General features: G+C 36.3%; 1 protein-coding gene across 4 annotated transcripts in view; it reads left to right on the forward strand.

Annotated features, from left to right (window-relative positions):
- PDLIM5 (PDZ and LIM domain 5) overlaps positions 1-18,086 on the forward strand; it is a 251,147-nt gene that overhangs the window by 172,866 nt on the left and 60,195 nt on the right. The window contains exons 9-11 of one of the 4 annotated variants that reach the window (XM_037830279.1): positions 4,653-4,772; positions 6,419-6,562; positions 7,317-7,448. The exons of the other annotated variants lie outside the window; for them this stretch is intronic. Coding sequence (XP_037686207.1) covers positions 4,653-4,772; positions 6,419-6,562; positions 7,317-7,448 — 396 coding nt within the window. The remainder of the gene's footprint in view (positions 1-4,652; positions 4,773-6,418; positions 6,563-7,316; positions 7,449-18,086) is intronic. 4 annotated transcript variants of the gene reach the window in all.

Here is an 18,086-nt window from a genome sequence, read left to right on the forward strand (position 1 = left end):
TGCACATCTGGTTTTAGCAGATAATCAGGGATGGGGAGCATGATGGGATTAATCCTCACAATCTATTAGAGGAAAGTTGGCACTAAAATATAAGTTCTGTGAAGGGAGGAAATTAAAGTGGACAATAAAATATATCAGGATTTGGTGGGAATTGAAATGATTATTATTTGTTGAATGAATGAGTGAATGGAGTGAGTGATTAAATGGGAGAGTTCAAGGTATTTGACCCAGAGTATTTAGCTGGAGAGCATAGTTTGTTCTCCCATGCTGACAGTACATTCTCATAGTAATGACTTTCTCAAGACACCTGGACTCTCCATAGATTCAGAGTAGTTGACTGGTAGACTATATTCATGCAGTCAGATTCATTTATATTCTCAAATAGATAATAAATTGACTCAAGACTATTTATTTTATCAACTTTACCCTGAATATTAAAAGAAAACCTCCATCATGTAAAAGTTATTTCTGTAATATTTGGATTATTGAAACTACAAAGTGGCAGATTTTTGTCCCAAATAGGAAGCTTTTTCTAGCTAATAGAAATCTTTGAAAACATTTGCAGGAATGTCCCAATGAAGAAATCAATGATGCACAAGTAAGAGGGGCTAAGGTTAGTGATCAGTAAGTGCCCCGCAGTATTGAACATCTTCTGTAGTCAAGGATATGGTAGAGGACTCAGGCTTTTATGAGGGGATTGCCCCAAGTGATTTAAGTTGCCTTAACAACCTTAAGTTCTTTATGTTATTTTTTGAATATACATAGTATAATATATGCTCATTCTTTACCTGTCTTTTCCTTTAGATACCATGGAACATTTTCTCTAAAGAGACAAAGGCGTAGTATAGATAACTAAAGAGTTTGCATAGTGAAACTGGACACTTTAAATGGTAAAATCCATCATGGAAAGGCAGTAGCAGAGAGATGTGTAAAAGATAAGGCAGAGTTTGAAAGATGTGAATAAATGGAACATACCAACAAAGAGCAACTCTTCCCTAAAATAAATAAAATAAGAAGTTCCAGTTCCTTCCAAGACCTCTCTTTTAGTTTCTTCTTGTCTTTTCCTTGCTTTGGGAAAGTGGAAGTTCCCAGAAAAATAATTTCAGTTTGACTTGTCCTTTGTTCTGACGAAAATAAGCCTCATTTAGGGTGGTGTTTTCATGTTTGATAATTTACTTCATAACCTTCTTTTTAGCCTTTTACAGTCATCTCCACTCACCACATGCAAAGCAAAGATGCTGCTACCAGTCAGTTTTTCAATGATCTTCAAGATGCCATCTATAATAAATGTGTAGAATTAGCAGGCTCAAATAATGTTTTAGGCTGCTAAAGAATCAAAGACTATTGAAGTAATTTAATAACTTTAGCTTGTGGTTAAGAATGCCAGAAAAAATTTTCAGCTAAAATTTAGTTGATTTAATTTGCTGGAAGGGAGATTACAGTTGCAAGTAAATGCACCCCCCATGTTTATTGTCAGGAAGCTAATAGAAGATGCTCATCTTTCCAGATGACTTACAGTTTCTTCGACTAAAATATAAAGCTTTGCTTTGCTAGTGAACCCCAAAAGGACAGAATCCAGCTATGATCCTGATGTATTCCATTTCTCCTTAGGAATATTATTGCATGAAAGTTTGCTTTGTGGAATAGTGAAAAAAAACAAGAACAATTCATTGTAGTACCCTTCTTTACCTGCTTATAAAGTAAATATTTTAAAGTTTCTGAATTTTCTGTCTTATGGAGAACTTGTCATGTGAGAATGTAGTAAGATTTCTGTTGAATCCCCTGTCCTGCAGGATGGTAAGGATGGTACGTTAGTAAGATGAAAACCTCATGCCTGATTTGCTTGACAGATTGTTGATACAGGTCCACATTAAAAAGCATGGAGAGATACAATTCAGAAAGCTGGCAGCAAATAGTTCTTTGAGAAACTATTATCAGTTTTACGAGAAAAGCAGGGCAAAAGGCCACAAGCCCAACTCTCCAGACACATCTGGGAATGGAGAAAGTCTTCATACTTCTCTCTGGTGAGAAATGAAAACTCATTTAAGTAACAGACAAGCAGAAAACCTGGCTGCTACAGAGCTGTTATTAATCAGAACTTCTTCCAACCCTAAAAAGAATAATTATTAGGGAATATCAGAATGAGAATAGATATTGATGTCTGTTCCATATCAAATGAGGTAATTTAAATTTTGTTGACTAAGCAAAGAATAGGTAATCAATGTGTGTAGCACATGGGAACTTCCCAAGCATATTTGTTTGGAAATTTGGAAATCTGACTTTAAAAAGTATTTCATGAGTTACATGAACTTTATTCTCAAGTGGTGCTTACGTTTTTCTCATCAGCGTAGCTCATGAGGGTATTTGAGAGAGTGAACTTCTCCAGCTATCACTCCCTTTTCTTTTCTCACTTGTCCTCATTGTATGTTAATATATAGTATTTGATAAGTCTTTATATTTTCTTTTTTCTAGAATTTTGATAGTTCTTTTTATTATAAAGATATAATTAAGATATTTCTGGAGTTCTGTTCATTTCTTTGAGGCTGACCACACATCCCTCCTTATTTAATCAATAATAATATATGTTTAACTTAAATTGCAGCATGGCCTCTAGAAGAAACAAATGTGTTCTAAGAAATATACATATATTGTGAGTTCTGTATTTGAAAACAATACATTCATTCATGTATTTATTCAACAAATATTTGTTTACTTTGTGGTAAGCACTTCATTACACTTCATTTATACCAATAAACATAAGAATCTCTGACTTTATGGGACCGGTCTAATCTAGTGAAGGAGTCTGGATTTAAACAAATAACCACACAAATAATTGTATAATTACAGTAATAAAAAAGAAATGGTATGGAGAGAAAGTACAGACTGCTATGAAAGCATATGACAGAGGAAACCTAAAGTGATTTGGGGGATTGGGGAGGTCTCCCTGAGGAGGTGACATTTAATCTGAGACTAGAAAGTTACTTAGGAATTAGCCCGATGAAGGTGTGGTAGAAATAGAGGGGTATTGAAAGTGAGAAGTAGTGGACTTTACATTCTGCACAGGCCTTGAGGTGAGAAACTTGGCCTGTTTGAAGAAGAGATGGAAGGCAAGAGGGACTGGAGCAAGCCAGAGAGAGAGGAAGAGCTCCTTGAGATAAGGCTGGAGAATAGGTAGCCAAAAATCACAATTATCTTTGGAGCAGTGCTAGAAGGTCTAAGCTATGATCAGATTTGTATTTAAAAAAAAAATCACTCTGGTACCTGTTATTCTCCAGGACAGGGGTCAGTAAACATTTTCTATGAAAGTTCAGACAGTAAGTATTTCTGGTTTTGCAGACCATGTGGTCTTTTGCAACTACTAAACTCTGCCATATAGCATGAAAGGAGCCATAGATAATACATAAGTGAATGAACCTGGCTATGTTCCACTAAAACTTTGTTTATAGACTGAAATTTGAATTTATATAATTTTCATGTTTCTCGAAGTATTATCTTTTGATTTTTTTTTAACCATCTAAAAATGTAAAAATTTTTCTTATCCCACAAGCCATACAAAGACATATGGCAGGCCAGATTTACCTGTGGGCCCCTGGTTTTGCTGATCCCTGCTCTAGGATTATGCATCTTATTACTTTAGCCTTTATTGCTCTTCCCCTCAAATGATATTTTAGCTCTGCCATGACATTTTTCTTAAGATGTCTACATTTTTTTTCCATCACTCTTGTGAAGGTATGATCAATACTGAATAAAAAAATGACAAGATAAATTTTTCTTTTCTGTTTATTTATTTCAGTGTCACATTTTCCATTCAAAAATCATTTAACATGATTGACCTGGTCCGTTTTTTATCCACAAGCTTTCTTTTTCAAATAATGGGTAATTTTGTATTTTCCTGGCTAATTTTTCCTTCCAAAGTATTATACTTGGTGCTTTCTTCTTTCCAACCTCACACTGAGTTTTTCATCTTTCCTTTACCTGGTAATAGTTCTTCTAAAATCTAATTCTGGCATTCTAAAGAAAAAATGGTTCAGACCTGGAAAAAAAACAAAGTAAAAAATACAGCTCCACAATTGCATGCAAACATCTGTTGTGTGACTGGATAAAATACTTTGTTTACATCAAGACAAACAAAATTCATCTAATTTCACATCTAAAAAACACACCATTGTGACTTAAAAGGAAATTTCTGGTTGTTTTTTTTATAGTGCACTATTCAGCCAGCTCTCCCAAAGACGCTAAAAAGCATTTTGTAGTGGAAATAGTGCATACAAATTCAAGTCAAACTCCATCTGACTCTTACTAGGTGTGTAATATTGGGCAACTTAATTAACTTCTTTGAACCTAAGTGTTCTTGAAGCATCTAATACAAAACACCTAGTCAACAAATGGGAATTCCTGTCCACCTTTCTTTGACTTTAAGCATAATGTTTTATTTCATGGAATTAGTCATGTTAAAAGATTGTAGAGGATCCACTATTGCATTTTGTGGTTGGGAGATTATTGGGTTTTGTTTGAACCTATTGCACATATAAAGTAAAATTTTTTAGAAACTAGCTGTATTCTCAAAATTGAATCAATGTATATGTAAAATATGATGTAGATCTTTCATTAATGTTTCATTTGCCTTGTTTATTTTAATTCTGAAAACTTAGGTTTGACAGTTCTCTGGAAGACATAGCTAAGAGCGGACCTCACCCACCTTCAACTCCTAAGGTTTTGAGTATTGGTAGCCAAGTGGCCACACTTTCTAAAGTATCAACTACTTATTCTAGGTAGAGTTTTTCCTTCTTGTTATGTCTAAAATTTAATGGAGAGCTTCAATACTAAAACTATCTGATTAAAAAGAAAAAGATACAGATTACAGGATGGACATCATTAATACATAAAAAAGAATTCTTGGCACTTATTCTTGTGACACTGCTTTACACTGGTTTTATATGTAGTTTTGTTTGTTTGTTTGTTTTTTCTTTATTTGTTTAGTGTCTAGTGTAAAGTCAGGAAACCTGTGGTTTTTATTTATTCACTATGTGATTTGGAAAACCAACATTCTAAGTTTGTCTTAAATCTACTCTAAAAAAGAGTGAGATCATAATATGTTGTTAGGTACCCAGAGATATTCTAAGAATATTTAGGTCAATAATTCTATGTTTAAGATTTTGCTCCATTCTGCTGAAACTAAGTCCTTTTACTTCATTATTTGTGATACAAGATGATGGAAGAAATTCATTGTTTCCTTTTCCTGAAAGATAATTTAGCTGATTTGGTTTTTTAGTAGAATAAGTTTCTAGTTATTACTGCAGAGCCATTACTTCCCCCAAATAGTAGCCATTGACTCAAAGATACAGAGTAATTCAGAAACTAAAAGTTGAATCACTTGGTAGCTTTATTCTTCCACTTCACATGATATACTCATTGCCTGCCCAAATTTGGCACATAATTACTTTGTGTTGGAGGTGCCCACTGTCATAGATTTCTGAAAGTATAAAGAGAATGTTCATTAATAACTTGTACCCATATGTGAAGAAGAGAGAGACTACAGATTTCACAATGTGCATTTAGACTTTTTATTTTACTGAATAAATAAAAATTCTCAGTTCCAATTTGATAACCGGATTCAAAACCGTTAGTTCTAATAACAAGAGTGCTAATTCCTCTGCACGTGTTCTACTTAACCTTTTCCTAAAAATCAAGAGAAAATAATTGTTTTAAGTAATTACAGTTCTGAAGATAAACTTGTATACCAGCATTTTGAATCTTTATTGAGCTTCTAAAACAGAAATATGGAACATCAGCAGAGAAGGCAATGTTTTAATCTTATTCACTGTAACTACTGTTTATTTTTACAAAGATGCTTGCCTTCCCCAAATAGCATTACTCTCAATATTTTAAGCAGTTATTTAAACAGTTAATATGTGTTGCTGCTTCTGAATAGGCAGCCAGTTAGACCTGCTTCTCCTGAAAACACAAGTCTCATTAAAATGTCAGGTTTTTTATGTATGTCATCTCTAAGGTAAAAATAAAGAGAGACTTTTTGGAAAAATCATAAACCTTTACTTTTTTCTCTGTTTATAGAAATTCATTCTTCATTTAGACTGGCAGACCAGTCTTCAAATGTGTATTGTTATATGATACTGATTTAATTTTAAATAGGATTAGACACAGTGAATTTAAGTACATTCAGAAGTGTTTGTATCTCAAAAATAAGTTTTCTGGAGGATTATACATCAAATCTTAATTTCTGAGATCATAGCAACAGTAAATAATGACCTGAATTCCTTTTACACACTACTCTGACACTTCACACTTTTACAATGTCTAGATATTAGCATAGGATGGTTGCTATCTTATGGTTAATAGCCTACCTTTTCTCACTTTCCTTTTTGTTCCTCTCCTCTGTTTTTCCTTTTCTATATACTAGTGGAAACAGCCTCACAAGAAATGTAGTGGCAAGTTCTTTGGAAGGTGTTCGAAACTTTTCTACTTTCTCTTCTGCTAGATATAGTGCTCAAGTTCTGAGCAGCGCAGCTGCTACCGTGTCTGCTGTTATTGCTGCAAAAACCAGGTAGAACTACATGTGCAGTGTGTTTGAATGTGATCCCAGTCCTTTTCACTGTCTTAGGAGCCACTTCAAAGACAGGTATCTTCCCACCTGAAAAAGTCACAGCTGTAGTAAAAGCTCTTAATTGTACTTGTATAATAGATATTTTATCTAGGTTGTGCATATATCCCACTAATATGTATTAGTTACTGATTTTTTTTTTAAATCATTCTTTTATCTCTTTTCACTGCGGTCTTGTATCTGTGATACTGTGGTATACATGGATGCTTTTCTGTGCCTACTGATTTTGGTTTTTTTACAGTTTTCAATTTTTATATCTGGAACAGGATCAATTATGAATAGTTAGGTATTTTTAAGTTTGTGTTGGTTTTATTTTTTCCCACAACTTGTTTATGTTTGAGAATGTCTAAAGCCCAACTATTCTCTGAAGTTCCCCTCCCCCCAGAAAAAGAATAAACATTTTCTTTGTTTTTGTGGGATTTTTTTTATTTTACATAATTTCTAGTGGCCTTTTCAGCTTTAAATGCTTTCTAAATGATTAGCTTGACAAATTTTTGTGAAAATTGAATCAATGAATGAATAAATTAATATAATAGACACTTGGCCCTTCTTTCATGCTCTTTTCTACTGCTTTATTCTCACTGTCTCATTCACTCACTCACCCAGCGGAAATGTTTAAAATCATAGATCTTAATAACTACTTTCTGCTCCTGAGTTGTTATTTTTCGATTTAAAACTATTTCTAAATAATTGCCAGGCTCTCCAGTCCTGAAAACTATCATTTATTCCTGGATGCACTTTCTATCAGCCCTGTTTCCAAGCCTTTAGCTTTTTCATATCTCCAGTCCTCAAGGAAATCAACTGGCTCTATCCATGTTATGAAACCAAGGTACTGTGGCAGAGGATGTAGCAAGTGGTGGATTGCTGTTAAACCTACTGCTTTCTCTAACACTTAACCACCATTTAACAGGCCAGCTGGGAAAATCTCATAGTGATTTGTGTCAATTTTGAATTAACTATAACTTCAGTGCAATGCTAATACCCAGCATGTTATTTTGTTTGATTATTAATTCACCTTTTAATCCTTTACGACATCTTTCATTAGTGCACTTGATTTTTGGTATGAAATTATGAGTAGCTGTGCAAATATTTAAATTACATTAGCACTCTATCTTTTATTGCATGGATTTACCTATGCTAGAATAGTCGAATGTTTAGTATGACATTTGAAAAAATAAAAAAGAGTAGTAAAATAATTGGTTTTTATTGACTTATACCTTATAGTTCTTAGGTATGAAGACTTTATTTGGGCAAGCTACTTAATTTTCACTGTATCTGAGAATTGTTGAAATACAAAATTTAACTTGTCTCCTGAACTTAACAATTATGCCAAAAATTGTCAGGCATAATATAAAAATAGAAATATCCTAAGGGTTTACTAAAAGTATAATCTCACTGAAATAACAGTATAAAATCATTTTTAACAGAGCATAAAATTAATGGCAGAGTGTAATTTCATTGCTTATTTAGAAAATTTTCATTATTTGCCTTGTGTGTTTCATTCTGGAATCTCTGAAGTATAATGCTAAAGTATCTACTAAAATGTGACTCTAGTTAGTAAAAACCCCATAAAATATAGGTGACCATCTATTGATGGTATGTTTTTAAACCACCCACTGTTACAGAAGTTTCCAATGCTCTGAATTATAATTCTGGGTAATTTTTTCCTTTGGATAATGGGTTTTTTTTATTGTGAACTTTAACATATATATATAACAGTGATAACTTTCAAAGTCCGATTTCACAAGTTATTAGGGAGAGAATTTCAAAGAACGTCATGGGTCACGTTCCACAACTTCAGCCATTTCCATTATTATAAAATGTTACATACATACAGAAAGGTGTCAACTCTCGATGTACGGCTCAACAAGCAGTTATATAGGTAATTTCAAAAATTGTTATGGATTACAGTTCCACAGTCTCAGTCCCTTCCCTATTTTGCAATACAAGGTATATATAGCAAGTTGAAGACCCTCAAGGCACAATTCAGTGAGCAACTATAGAGCAAATCTCTGGGTAATTTTTTTTTTTTTTTAAATCTTCATTTTATTGAGATATATTCACATACCACGCAGTCATACAAAACAAATCGTACTTTCGATTGTTTACAGTACCATTACATAGTTGTACATTCATCACCCAAATCAATCCCTGACACCTTCATTAGCACACACACAAAAATAACAAGAATAATAATTAGAGTGAAAAAGAGCAATTGAAGTAAAAAAGAACACTGGGTACCTTTGTCTGTTTGTTTCCTTCCCCTATTTTTCTACTCATCCATCCATAAACTAGACAAAGTGGAGTGTGGTCCTTATGGCTTTCCCAATCCCATTGTCACCCCTCATAAGCTACATTTTTATACAACTGTCTTCGAGATTCATGGGTTCTGGGTTGTAGTTTGATAGTTTCAGGTATCCACCACCAGCTACCCCAATTCTTTAGAACCTAAAAAGGGTTGTCTAAAGTGTGCGTAAGAGTGCCCACCAGAGTGACCTCTTGGCTCCTTTTGGAATCTCTCTGCCACTGAAGCTTATTTCCTTTCCTTTCACATCCCCCTTTTGGTCAAGAAGATGTTCTCCGTCCCACGATGCCGGGTCTACATTCCTCCCCGGGAGTCATATTCCATGTTGCCGGGGAGATTCACTCCCCTGGGTGTCTGATCCCACATAGAGGGGAGGGCAGTGATTTCACCTTTCAAGTTGGCTTAGCTAGAGAGACAGGGCCACATCTGAGCAACAAAGAGGCATTCGGGAGGAGGCTCTTAGGCACAACCATAGGGAGGCCTAGCCTCTCCTTTGCAGCAACCGTCTTCCCAAGGGTAAAACCTGTGGTAGAGGGCTCAACCCATCAAACCACCAGTCCCCTATGTCTGTGGTCATGTTAGCAACCATGGAGGTGGGGTAGGCGAATACCCCTGCATTCTCCACAGGCTCCTCAAGGGGGCACTACATCTGTTTTTTTCCTTGTTTTTCTTTTTTTTTTTTTTTTTTTTTAACTTTCCCTTATTTTTTAAATCAACTGTATGAAAAAAAAGTTAAAAAGAAAACAAACATACAATAAAAGAACATTTCAAAGAGACCATAACAAGGGAGTAAGAAAAAGACAACTAACCTAAGATAACTGCTTAACTTCCAGCATGTTCCTACTTTACCCCAAGAAAGTTACCTAATATAGCAACATTTCTGTGAACTTGCTCCTACTATATCCATCAGAAATTAACAGACCATAGTCATTCCTGGGCATCCCCAGAACGTTAAATAGCTTATCTGTTCTTCTTGGATTATTGCTCCCCCTTCCTTAATTGCTCTCTATTGCTAGTTCCCCTACATTCTACATTATAAACCATTTGTTTTACATTTTTCAAAGTTCACATTAGTGGTAGCATATAATATTTCTCTTTTTGTGCCTGGCTTATTTCGCTCAGCATTATGTCTTCAAGGTTCATCCATGTTGTCATATGTTTCACGAGATCGTTCCTTCTTACTGCCGCGTAGTATTCCATCGTGTGTATATACCACATTTTATTTATCCACTCATCTGTTGAAGGACATTTGGGTTGTTTCCATCTCTTGGCAATTGTGAATAATGCTGCTATGAACATTGGCGTGCAGATATCTGTTCGTGTCACTGCTTTCCGATCTTCCGGGTATATACCAAGAAGTGCAATCGGTGGATCGAATGGTAACTCTATATCTACTTTTCTAAGGAACTGCCAGACTGACTTCCAGAGTGGCTGAACCATTATACAGTCCCACCAACAATGAATAAGAGTTCCAATTTCTCCACATCCCCTCCAGCATTTGTAGTTTCCTGTTTGTTTAATGGCAGCCATTCTAATCGGTGTTAGATGGTATCTCACTGTGGTCTTAATTTGCATCTCTCTAATAGCTAGTGAAGCTGAACATTTTTTCATGTGTTTCTTGGCCATTTGTATTTCCTCTTCAGAGAATTGTCTTTTCATATCTTTTGCCCATTTTATAACTGAGCTGTCTGTACTATTGTCATTGAGTTGTAGGATTTCTTTATATATGCAAGATATCAGTCTTTTGTCAGATACATGGTTTCCAAAAATTTTTTGCCATTGAGTTGGCTGCCTCTTTACCTTTTTTGAGAAATTCCTTTGAGGTGCAGAAACTTCTAAGCTTGAGGAGTTCCCATTTATCTCTTTTCTCTTTTGTTGCTTGTGCTTTGGGTGTAAAGTCTAGGAAGTGGCCGCCTAATACAAGGTCTTGAAGATGTTTTCCTACATTATCTTCTAGGAGTTTTATGGTATTTTCTTTTATATTGAGATCTTTGGTTGATTTTGAGTTAATTTTTGTGTAGGGGGTGAGGTAGGGGTCCTCTTTCATTCTTTTGGATATGGATATCCAACTCTCCCAGCCCCATTTGTTGAAAAGACCATTATGACTCAGTTCAGTGACTTTGGGGCCTTATCAAAGATCAGTCGGCCATAGATCTGAGGGTCTATCTCCGAATTCTCAATTCAATTCCATTGATCTATATGTCTATCTTTGTGCCAGTACCATGCTGTTTTGGCAACTGTGGCTTTATAATAAGCTTCAAAGTCAGGGAGTGTAAGTCCTCCCACTTCGTTTTTCTTTTTTAGAGTGTCTTTAGCAATTCGAGGCATCTTCCCTTTCCAAATAAATTTGATAACTAGCTTTTCCAAGTCTGCAAAGTAGGTTGTTGGAATTTTGATTGGGATTGCATTGAATCTGTAGATGAGTTTGGGTAGAATTGACATCTTAATGACATTTAGTCTTCCTATCCATGAACATGGAATATTTTTCCATCTTTTAAGGTCCCCTTCTATTTCTTTTAGTAGAGTTATGTAGTTTTCTTTGTATAGGTCTTTTACATCTTTGGTTAAGTTGATTCCTAGGTACTTGATTTTTTTAGTTGCTATTGAAAATGGTATCTTTTTCCTGAGTGTCACTTCCGTTTGTTCATTTCTAGCATATAGAAACATTACTGACTTATGTGCATTAACCTTGTATCCCGCTACTTTGCTAATTTGTTTATTAGCTCTAGTAGCTGTATCGTTGATTTCTCAGGGTTTTCTAGATATAAGATCATATCATCTGCAAACAATGACAGTTTTACTTCTTTTTTTCCAATTTGGATACCTTTTATTTCTTTGTCTTGCCGGATTGCCCTGGCTAGCACTTCCAGCACAATGTTGAATAACAGTGGTGACAGCGGGCATCCTTGTCTTGTTCCTGATCTTAGAGGGAAGGCTTTCAGTCTCTCACCATTGAGTACTATGCTGGCTGTGTGTTTTTCATATATGCTCTTTATCATGTTGAGGAAGTTTCCTTCAATTCCTACCTTTTGAAGTGTTTTTATCAAACAGGGATGTTGGATTTTGTCAAATGCTTTTTCAGCATCTATTGAGATGATCAATTGATTTTTCCCTTTTGACTTGTTAATGTGTTGTAATACATTGATTGATTTTCTTATGTTGAACCATCCTTGCATGCCTGGAATAAACCCCACTTGGTCATGGTGTATGATTTTTTTAATGTGTCTTTGGATTCGATTTGCAAGTATTTTGTTGAGGATTTTTGCATCTATATTCATTAGGGAGATTGGCCGGTAGTTTTCCTTTTTTGTAGCATCTTTGCCTGGTTTTGGTATTAGATTGATGTTAGCTTCATAAAATGAGTTAGGTAGTGTTCCATTTTCTTCAATGTTTTGAAAGAGTTTGAGTAAGATTGGTGTCAGTTCTTTCTGGAAAGTTTGGTAGAATTCCCCTGTGAAGCCATCTGGCCCTGGGCATTTATTTGTGGGAAGATTTTTGATGACTGATTGGATCTCTTTGCTTGTGATGGGTTGGTTGAGGTCTTCTATTTCTTTTCTGGTCAGTCTACGTTGTTCATATGTTTCCAGGAAATTGTCCATTTCCTCTACATTATCCAGTTTGTTGCCATACAGTTGTTCATAGTATCCTCTTATAATTTTTTTAATTTCTTCAGGATCTGCAGTTATGTCACCTTTTTCATTCATTATTTTGTTTATATGGGTCTTCTCTCTTTTTGATTTTGTCAGTCTAGCTAGGGCTTGTCAATCTTGTTGATCTTCTCAAAGAACCAACTTTTGGTGATATTTATCCTCTCTATTGTTTTTTTGTTCTCTATGTCATTGATTTCTGCTTTAATCCTTGTTATTTCTTTTCTTCTACTTGGTTTAGGATTGGTTTGCTGTTCATTTTCTAGCTTCTTCAGTTGATCCATTAGTTCTTTGATTTTGGCTCTTTCTTCCTTTTTAATATATGCGTTTAGTGCTATAAATTTCCCCCTTAGCACTGCTTTTGCTGCATCCCATAGGTTTTGGTATGTTGTGTTCTCATTTTCATTCGTCTCTATATATTTAGCAATTTCTCTTGCTATTTCTTCTTTAACCCACTGATTGTTTAGGAGTGTGTTGTTTAACCTCCAGGTATTTGTGAATTTTCTAAGTCTCTGATGGTTATTGACTTCTAATTGTATTCCATTGTGGTCAGAGAATGTGCTTTGAATAATTTCAATCTTTTTAAATTTATTGAGGCTTATTTTATGTCCCAGCATATGATCTATTCTGGAGAAAGTTCCGTGAGCACTAGAAAAGTATGTGTATCCTGGTGATTTGGGATGTAATGTCCTGTATATGTCTGTTAAATCTAATTCATTTATCAGATTGTTTAGGTTTTCAGTTTCCTTATTGGTCTTCTGTCTGGTTGATCTATCTATAGGAGAGAGTGATGTGTTGAAGTCTCCCACAATTATTGTGGAAACATCAATTGCTTCCTTTAGTTTTGCCAGTGTTTCTCTCATGTATTTTGTGGCACCTTGATTGGGTGCATAGACATTTACGATTGTTATTTCTTCTTGCTGAATTGCTCCTTTTATTAGTATGTAGTGGCCTTCTTTGTCTCTCAAAACATCCCGGCATTTAAAGTCTATTTTATCTGAGATTAATATTGCTACACCTGCTTTCTTTTGGCTGTAGCTTGCATGAAATATTTTTTTCCATCCTTTCACTTTCAGTTTCTTTGTGTCCCTGTGTCTAAGATGAGTCTCTTGTATGCAACATATTGATGGTTCATTTTTTTTGATCCATTCTGCGAATCTATATCTTTTAATTGGGGAGTTTAATCCATTTACATTCAACGCTAGAACCGTGAAGGCATTTCTTGAATCAGCCATCTTATCCTTTGGTTTATGTTTGTCATATTTTTCCCCTCTGTCTATTAATATCCTTTATTGTACCCATACCGAATCTCTTTAGTACTGAACCTTTCTCCAAGTCTCTCTGTCCTTTCTTTGTTTCTCTGTCTGTAGGGCTCCCTTTAGTATCTCCAGTAGGGCAGGTCTCTTGTTAGCAAATTCTCTCAGCATTTGTTTGTCTGTGAAAAATTTAAGCTCTCCCTCAAATTTGAAGGAGAGCTTTGCTGGATAAAGTATTCTTGGCTGGAAATTTTTCTCACTCAGAATTTTAAATATATCGTGCCACTGCCTTCTCGCCTCCATGGTGGCTGCTGAGTAGTCACTGCTTAGTCTTATGCTGTTTCCTTTGTATGTGGTGAATTGCTTTTCTCTTGCTGCTTTCAGAACTTGCTCCTTGTCTTCTGTGTTTGACAGTGTCATCAGTATATGTCTCGGAGTGGGTTTATTTGGATTTATTCTATTTGGAGTTCGCTGAGCATTTATGATTTGTGCATTTATGGTGTTTAGAAGATTTGGGAAGTTTTCCCCAACAATTTCTTTGAATACTCTTCCTAGACCTTTACCCTTTTCTTCCCCTTCTGGGACACCAATGAGTCTTATATTCGGACGTTTCATATTATCTATCATATCCCTGAGGTCCATTTTGATTTTTTCAATTTTTTTCCCCAGTCTTTCTTTTATGCTTTCATTTTCCATTCTGTCATCTTCCAGGTCACTGATTCGTTGTTCAACTTCCTCTAGTCTTGTACTATGAGTGTCCAGAATCTTTTTAATTCGGTCAACAGTTTCTTTAATTTCCATAAGATCATCCATTTTTTTATTTAGTCTTGCAATGTCTTCTTTATGCTCTTCTAGGGTCTTCTTGATTTCCTTTGTATCCCGTACTATGGTCTCATTGTTCATCTTTAGTTCTTTGAGTAGCTGCTCTAGGTGCTGTGTCTCTTCTGGTCTTTTGATTTGGGTGCTTGGGCTTGGGTTATCCATATCATCTGGTTTTTTCATATGCTTTATAATTTTCTGTTGTTTTTGGCCTCGTGGCATTTGCTGAACTTGATAGGGTTCTTTTAGGATTTGTAGACCAATTGAAGTCCTTATCTCTAATTTATCAGATCTACAGCTTCGTGGAGTACACTTTCTCTAACTAACCAGCAGGTGGCGTCCACGAGCCACCTGTTCTCCACAAGCCAGTTCTCCCCTGCTTAGCCTTTTTGGTGAGTGGGGGAGTGAGTCTTGTGGGGTCCAATTGGTGTACCAAGCTTGCGTGTGTAGTTGGTGTTGCCTGCCCTGTATATGGGGCGTGTTTCTGGGCAGTCAGGGAGGGGGGGTGGCCCTAACAATCAAATCTCCCTGGTAATCCTAGAGTTTTAACGCTGCTGCAATAGTCTAATCCTTCAGTTCAGTCCTGCCACAGTTTGTCTCTGCCAGTGACCCACAAGTCCTTGGTATTGGCGTATGGCTCCTGAGATTTGCAAGTGGGCTCCTCTTCCAGGCTGTGCACCCCGGGTCCTCTGTTGAGGGATGACTGTGCTATGTCACAGGTGAGTGCCGTCCCCCCAGGGCAGTTCTGGGCTGCTGGGCTGTGTAGGGAGGCTCCCAGTCTGCTGAAATGATGGCTGAATGGGGCTTTGTTAATTCACACTGCTCCACCTTCCCAACTCTGGGACAATCAGCTGAGGTTGCAGGGAAGGCTAATGTCCACGCCCAGTTTTGTGGTGTGTGCGTGTTATTTGAAGCACTTCCGTCACACTGGGTTGTCTGGGGCAGCTCTGGGCTATGGGGCTGGCAATGGGCAGGAGTGTTTCCTGTCTACCAGGATGATGGCTGTGAGCGGACACCCCCCTTTTCTTGGGAAGTTGTGGTGTTTAGTGAATTTTCTCAGCCACTGGATTATTGCCTTTTGTCTCAGAGCTCTCTTAGTTCTGCTCTTGACTTGACCTGCCCAAATTTCAAGTCTTTGAAGCTTTCTGTATTGGGCTTCTTAGAGTAATTGTTTAGAAAAAGAAAATAGGATTAAAAAAAAAAAAAAAGGGCCCTCCTCAGAGATCTAATGGGTTATTGAAATGCTAAGAGACAAAGCAACCAGGGCCATTAAGGAAAGGTCCACAGGGCAGAGAGATCAGCTTTTCTTCGGGATTTGCATATGAGCCTCAGGGCCTGAGCTCTGCCCTTCTCCTTTCTATGTTCACCAGAACTCCAAAAATCCTCCGCTTTTATTTTGGAGTTTTTCGTGTTGTTTTTTTTTCTATGCCTGTCTCCTCTCTGCTGGGCTGGCTGCTCTCAGATTCTCTGGTGTCTGGTCTCAGTCTATCTATGGTTGGAGTTTGGATCAGTAGAATGAGTTTCCGATAAGGGCTGCCACTGCAGTTCTGCCTTCTCCTTCCCGGAGCTGACAGCCCCTCCTCCCACGGGACTGAGCCTGGCAGGGAGGGGCGCGGGTCCCCTGGCTGCAAAAACTTACAGATTTCGCTGATCTCAGCAGTTCCACGTTTTCATGAGTGTTGTATGAAGTATGCCCAAAGTCAGATTACTCTGTGGTGTCCAGTCCACGCAGTTCCTGGCTTTCTACCTACTTTCCTGGAGGAGTAACTAAAACATCCAGCTCACCAGTCTGCCATCTTGCCCCGCCCCTGGGTTTATTTTTATTTCCAGATTATATTTTTGTTTCATCTACAACTTGCAGTATGGTTTAGTGATAAATTTCCTTCACAGAACTGTAACTATTTGGATTATTAGTTATTTTTTTTTCAAATCCACACAAGTAATTTAATCCTAGAATTAAAATCACCTGTACTTAAGTATTACTTTTAAAGATCATTTACATGTGATGAGTAAAAATAATGAAGATAAGTCTTTTATTTGAATATATTAATTATCCTTTTGCTATATTAAGCTCATATTCTGTACCATACAGTATGCTAAGCACTTTATGCATAATTGTCTTATGCATAAAGCCTCTTGTCTTATAAGCAAAGTATTATCCCTATTTAAAGTTTGGGCAGCTGAGGTTTAGGGAATTAAATGATTTGTTCATCACAAAGTTTTTTAAAGGATGCTTGTAACTACTATACCATAGTGCTTGAACTCTGTTTCCATAAATGTTTTTGTTGTATCTTCTTTTCTGATATTTGTGTTCAACATTGCCATTAAGTAAGCAGTCTTCCACTTTTAATTGATGACAAAAATTATTAAAATGATTAAACTTTTTGTTTTAAAGTATGTTTTAACATTAAATAGGTTTTAGTTTTTCATTAAATGGATCAGAATTAATGAAGAAAGTTGATAGCTCTGTTACATTTGAATTTGAGAGGACAAAAATAGGGACCAAAATTTCAAGAAAGTTAGAGAACCATTAGTATGATTTTTTGTAACTATTGAGTATTGGAAGTGCCCCAGGACACCCCCAGGTTTGATGATTCACTAGAAGGACTACATTCAGGACTCACCAGATGGTGAGTCACTCATGACTAAGATTTATTTCAGTGAAAGAATACAAAGGAAAACACGCACAGGGAAAAGGTGCGTGGAATAAAGTCTGGAGAAAGCCAGGCAAAAGTTTCCAAAAGTCTTCTCCCAGTAGTGCCTCACAGGATGTGCTTAATTCCTCCAGCAATGAGTTATGACAAAACATGCAAAGCATTGTCTACCAGGGAAGTTCATCGGAGAGTGCTCAAGGTTTTTGTTAGGGACCAGTCACATAGGCACCATGTGCCTAGTATGTATCAAAATTTCATGTTCTCAGAAAGAAAGCAGGTATTGAACATAAATCACATTGTTTGTACAGTCTAGGCACAGTGAGCCTCTCATCATTTAGAGAAAGTTTTATATCACTGTGATGAACTGTTTACCAGCCAGGTTCCCAAATGCCAGTGAAGGATCAACCTTGCAAGCAGGTCTTCTCAGTTATGGGCAGTCTCAGGCCTCCTATGTTCGATGTTACCAGAAATTCAAGAGGCTTTGGGTAAATTAGATATTCTAGTTCATTTGATAATCTAGTGGACGTGATTGAATTATTTTTTTGTTGAAATACTGTATACCTAAACAGTATAATTAAGGGTAATTATTTTGCTGAGGTCATTAATATATTATCCTGTATTTACAGTCTATTCCTCCATGTGTTGATTTCAGTAATTGAAGGAATTGAGTTTCTATACATGGAGTTAAGCAGTCAGGATTATTGTTGTTATTATTATTATTATACCTCACTTGAGAGAAATAACCACTGTTATTTTGTGTCATTCTAAAGTGTATTTTTTATAATT

This window comes from Choloepus didactylus, chromosome 3 (assembly GCF_015220235.1).
Source record: "Choloepus didactylus isolate mChoDid1 chromosome 3, mChoDid1.pri, whole genome shotgun sequence".
Taxonomy (NCBI): domain Eukaryota; kingdom Metazoa; phylum Chordata; class Mammalia; order Pilosa; family Megalonychidae; genus Choloepus; species Choloepus didactylus.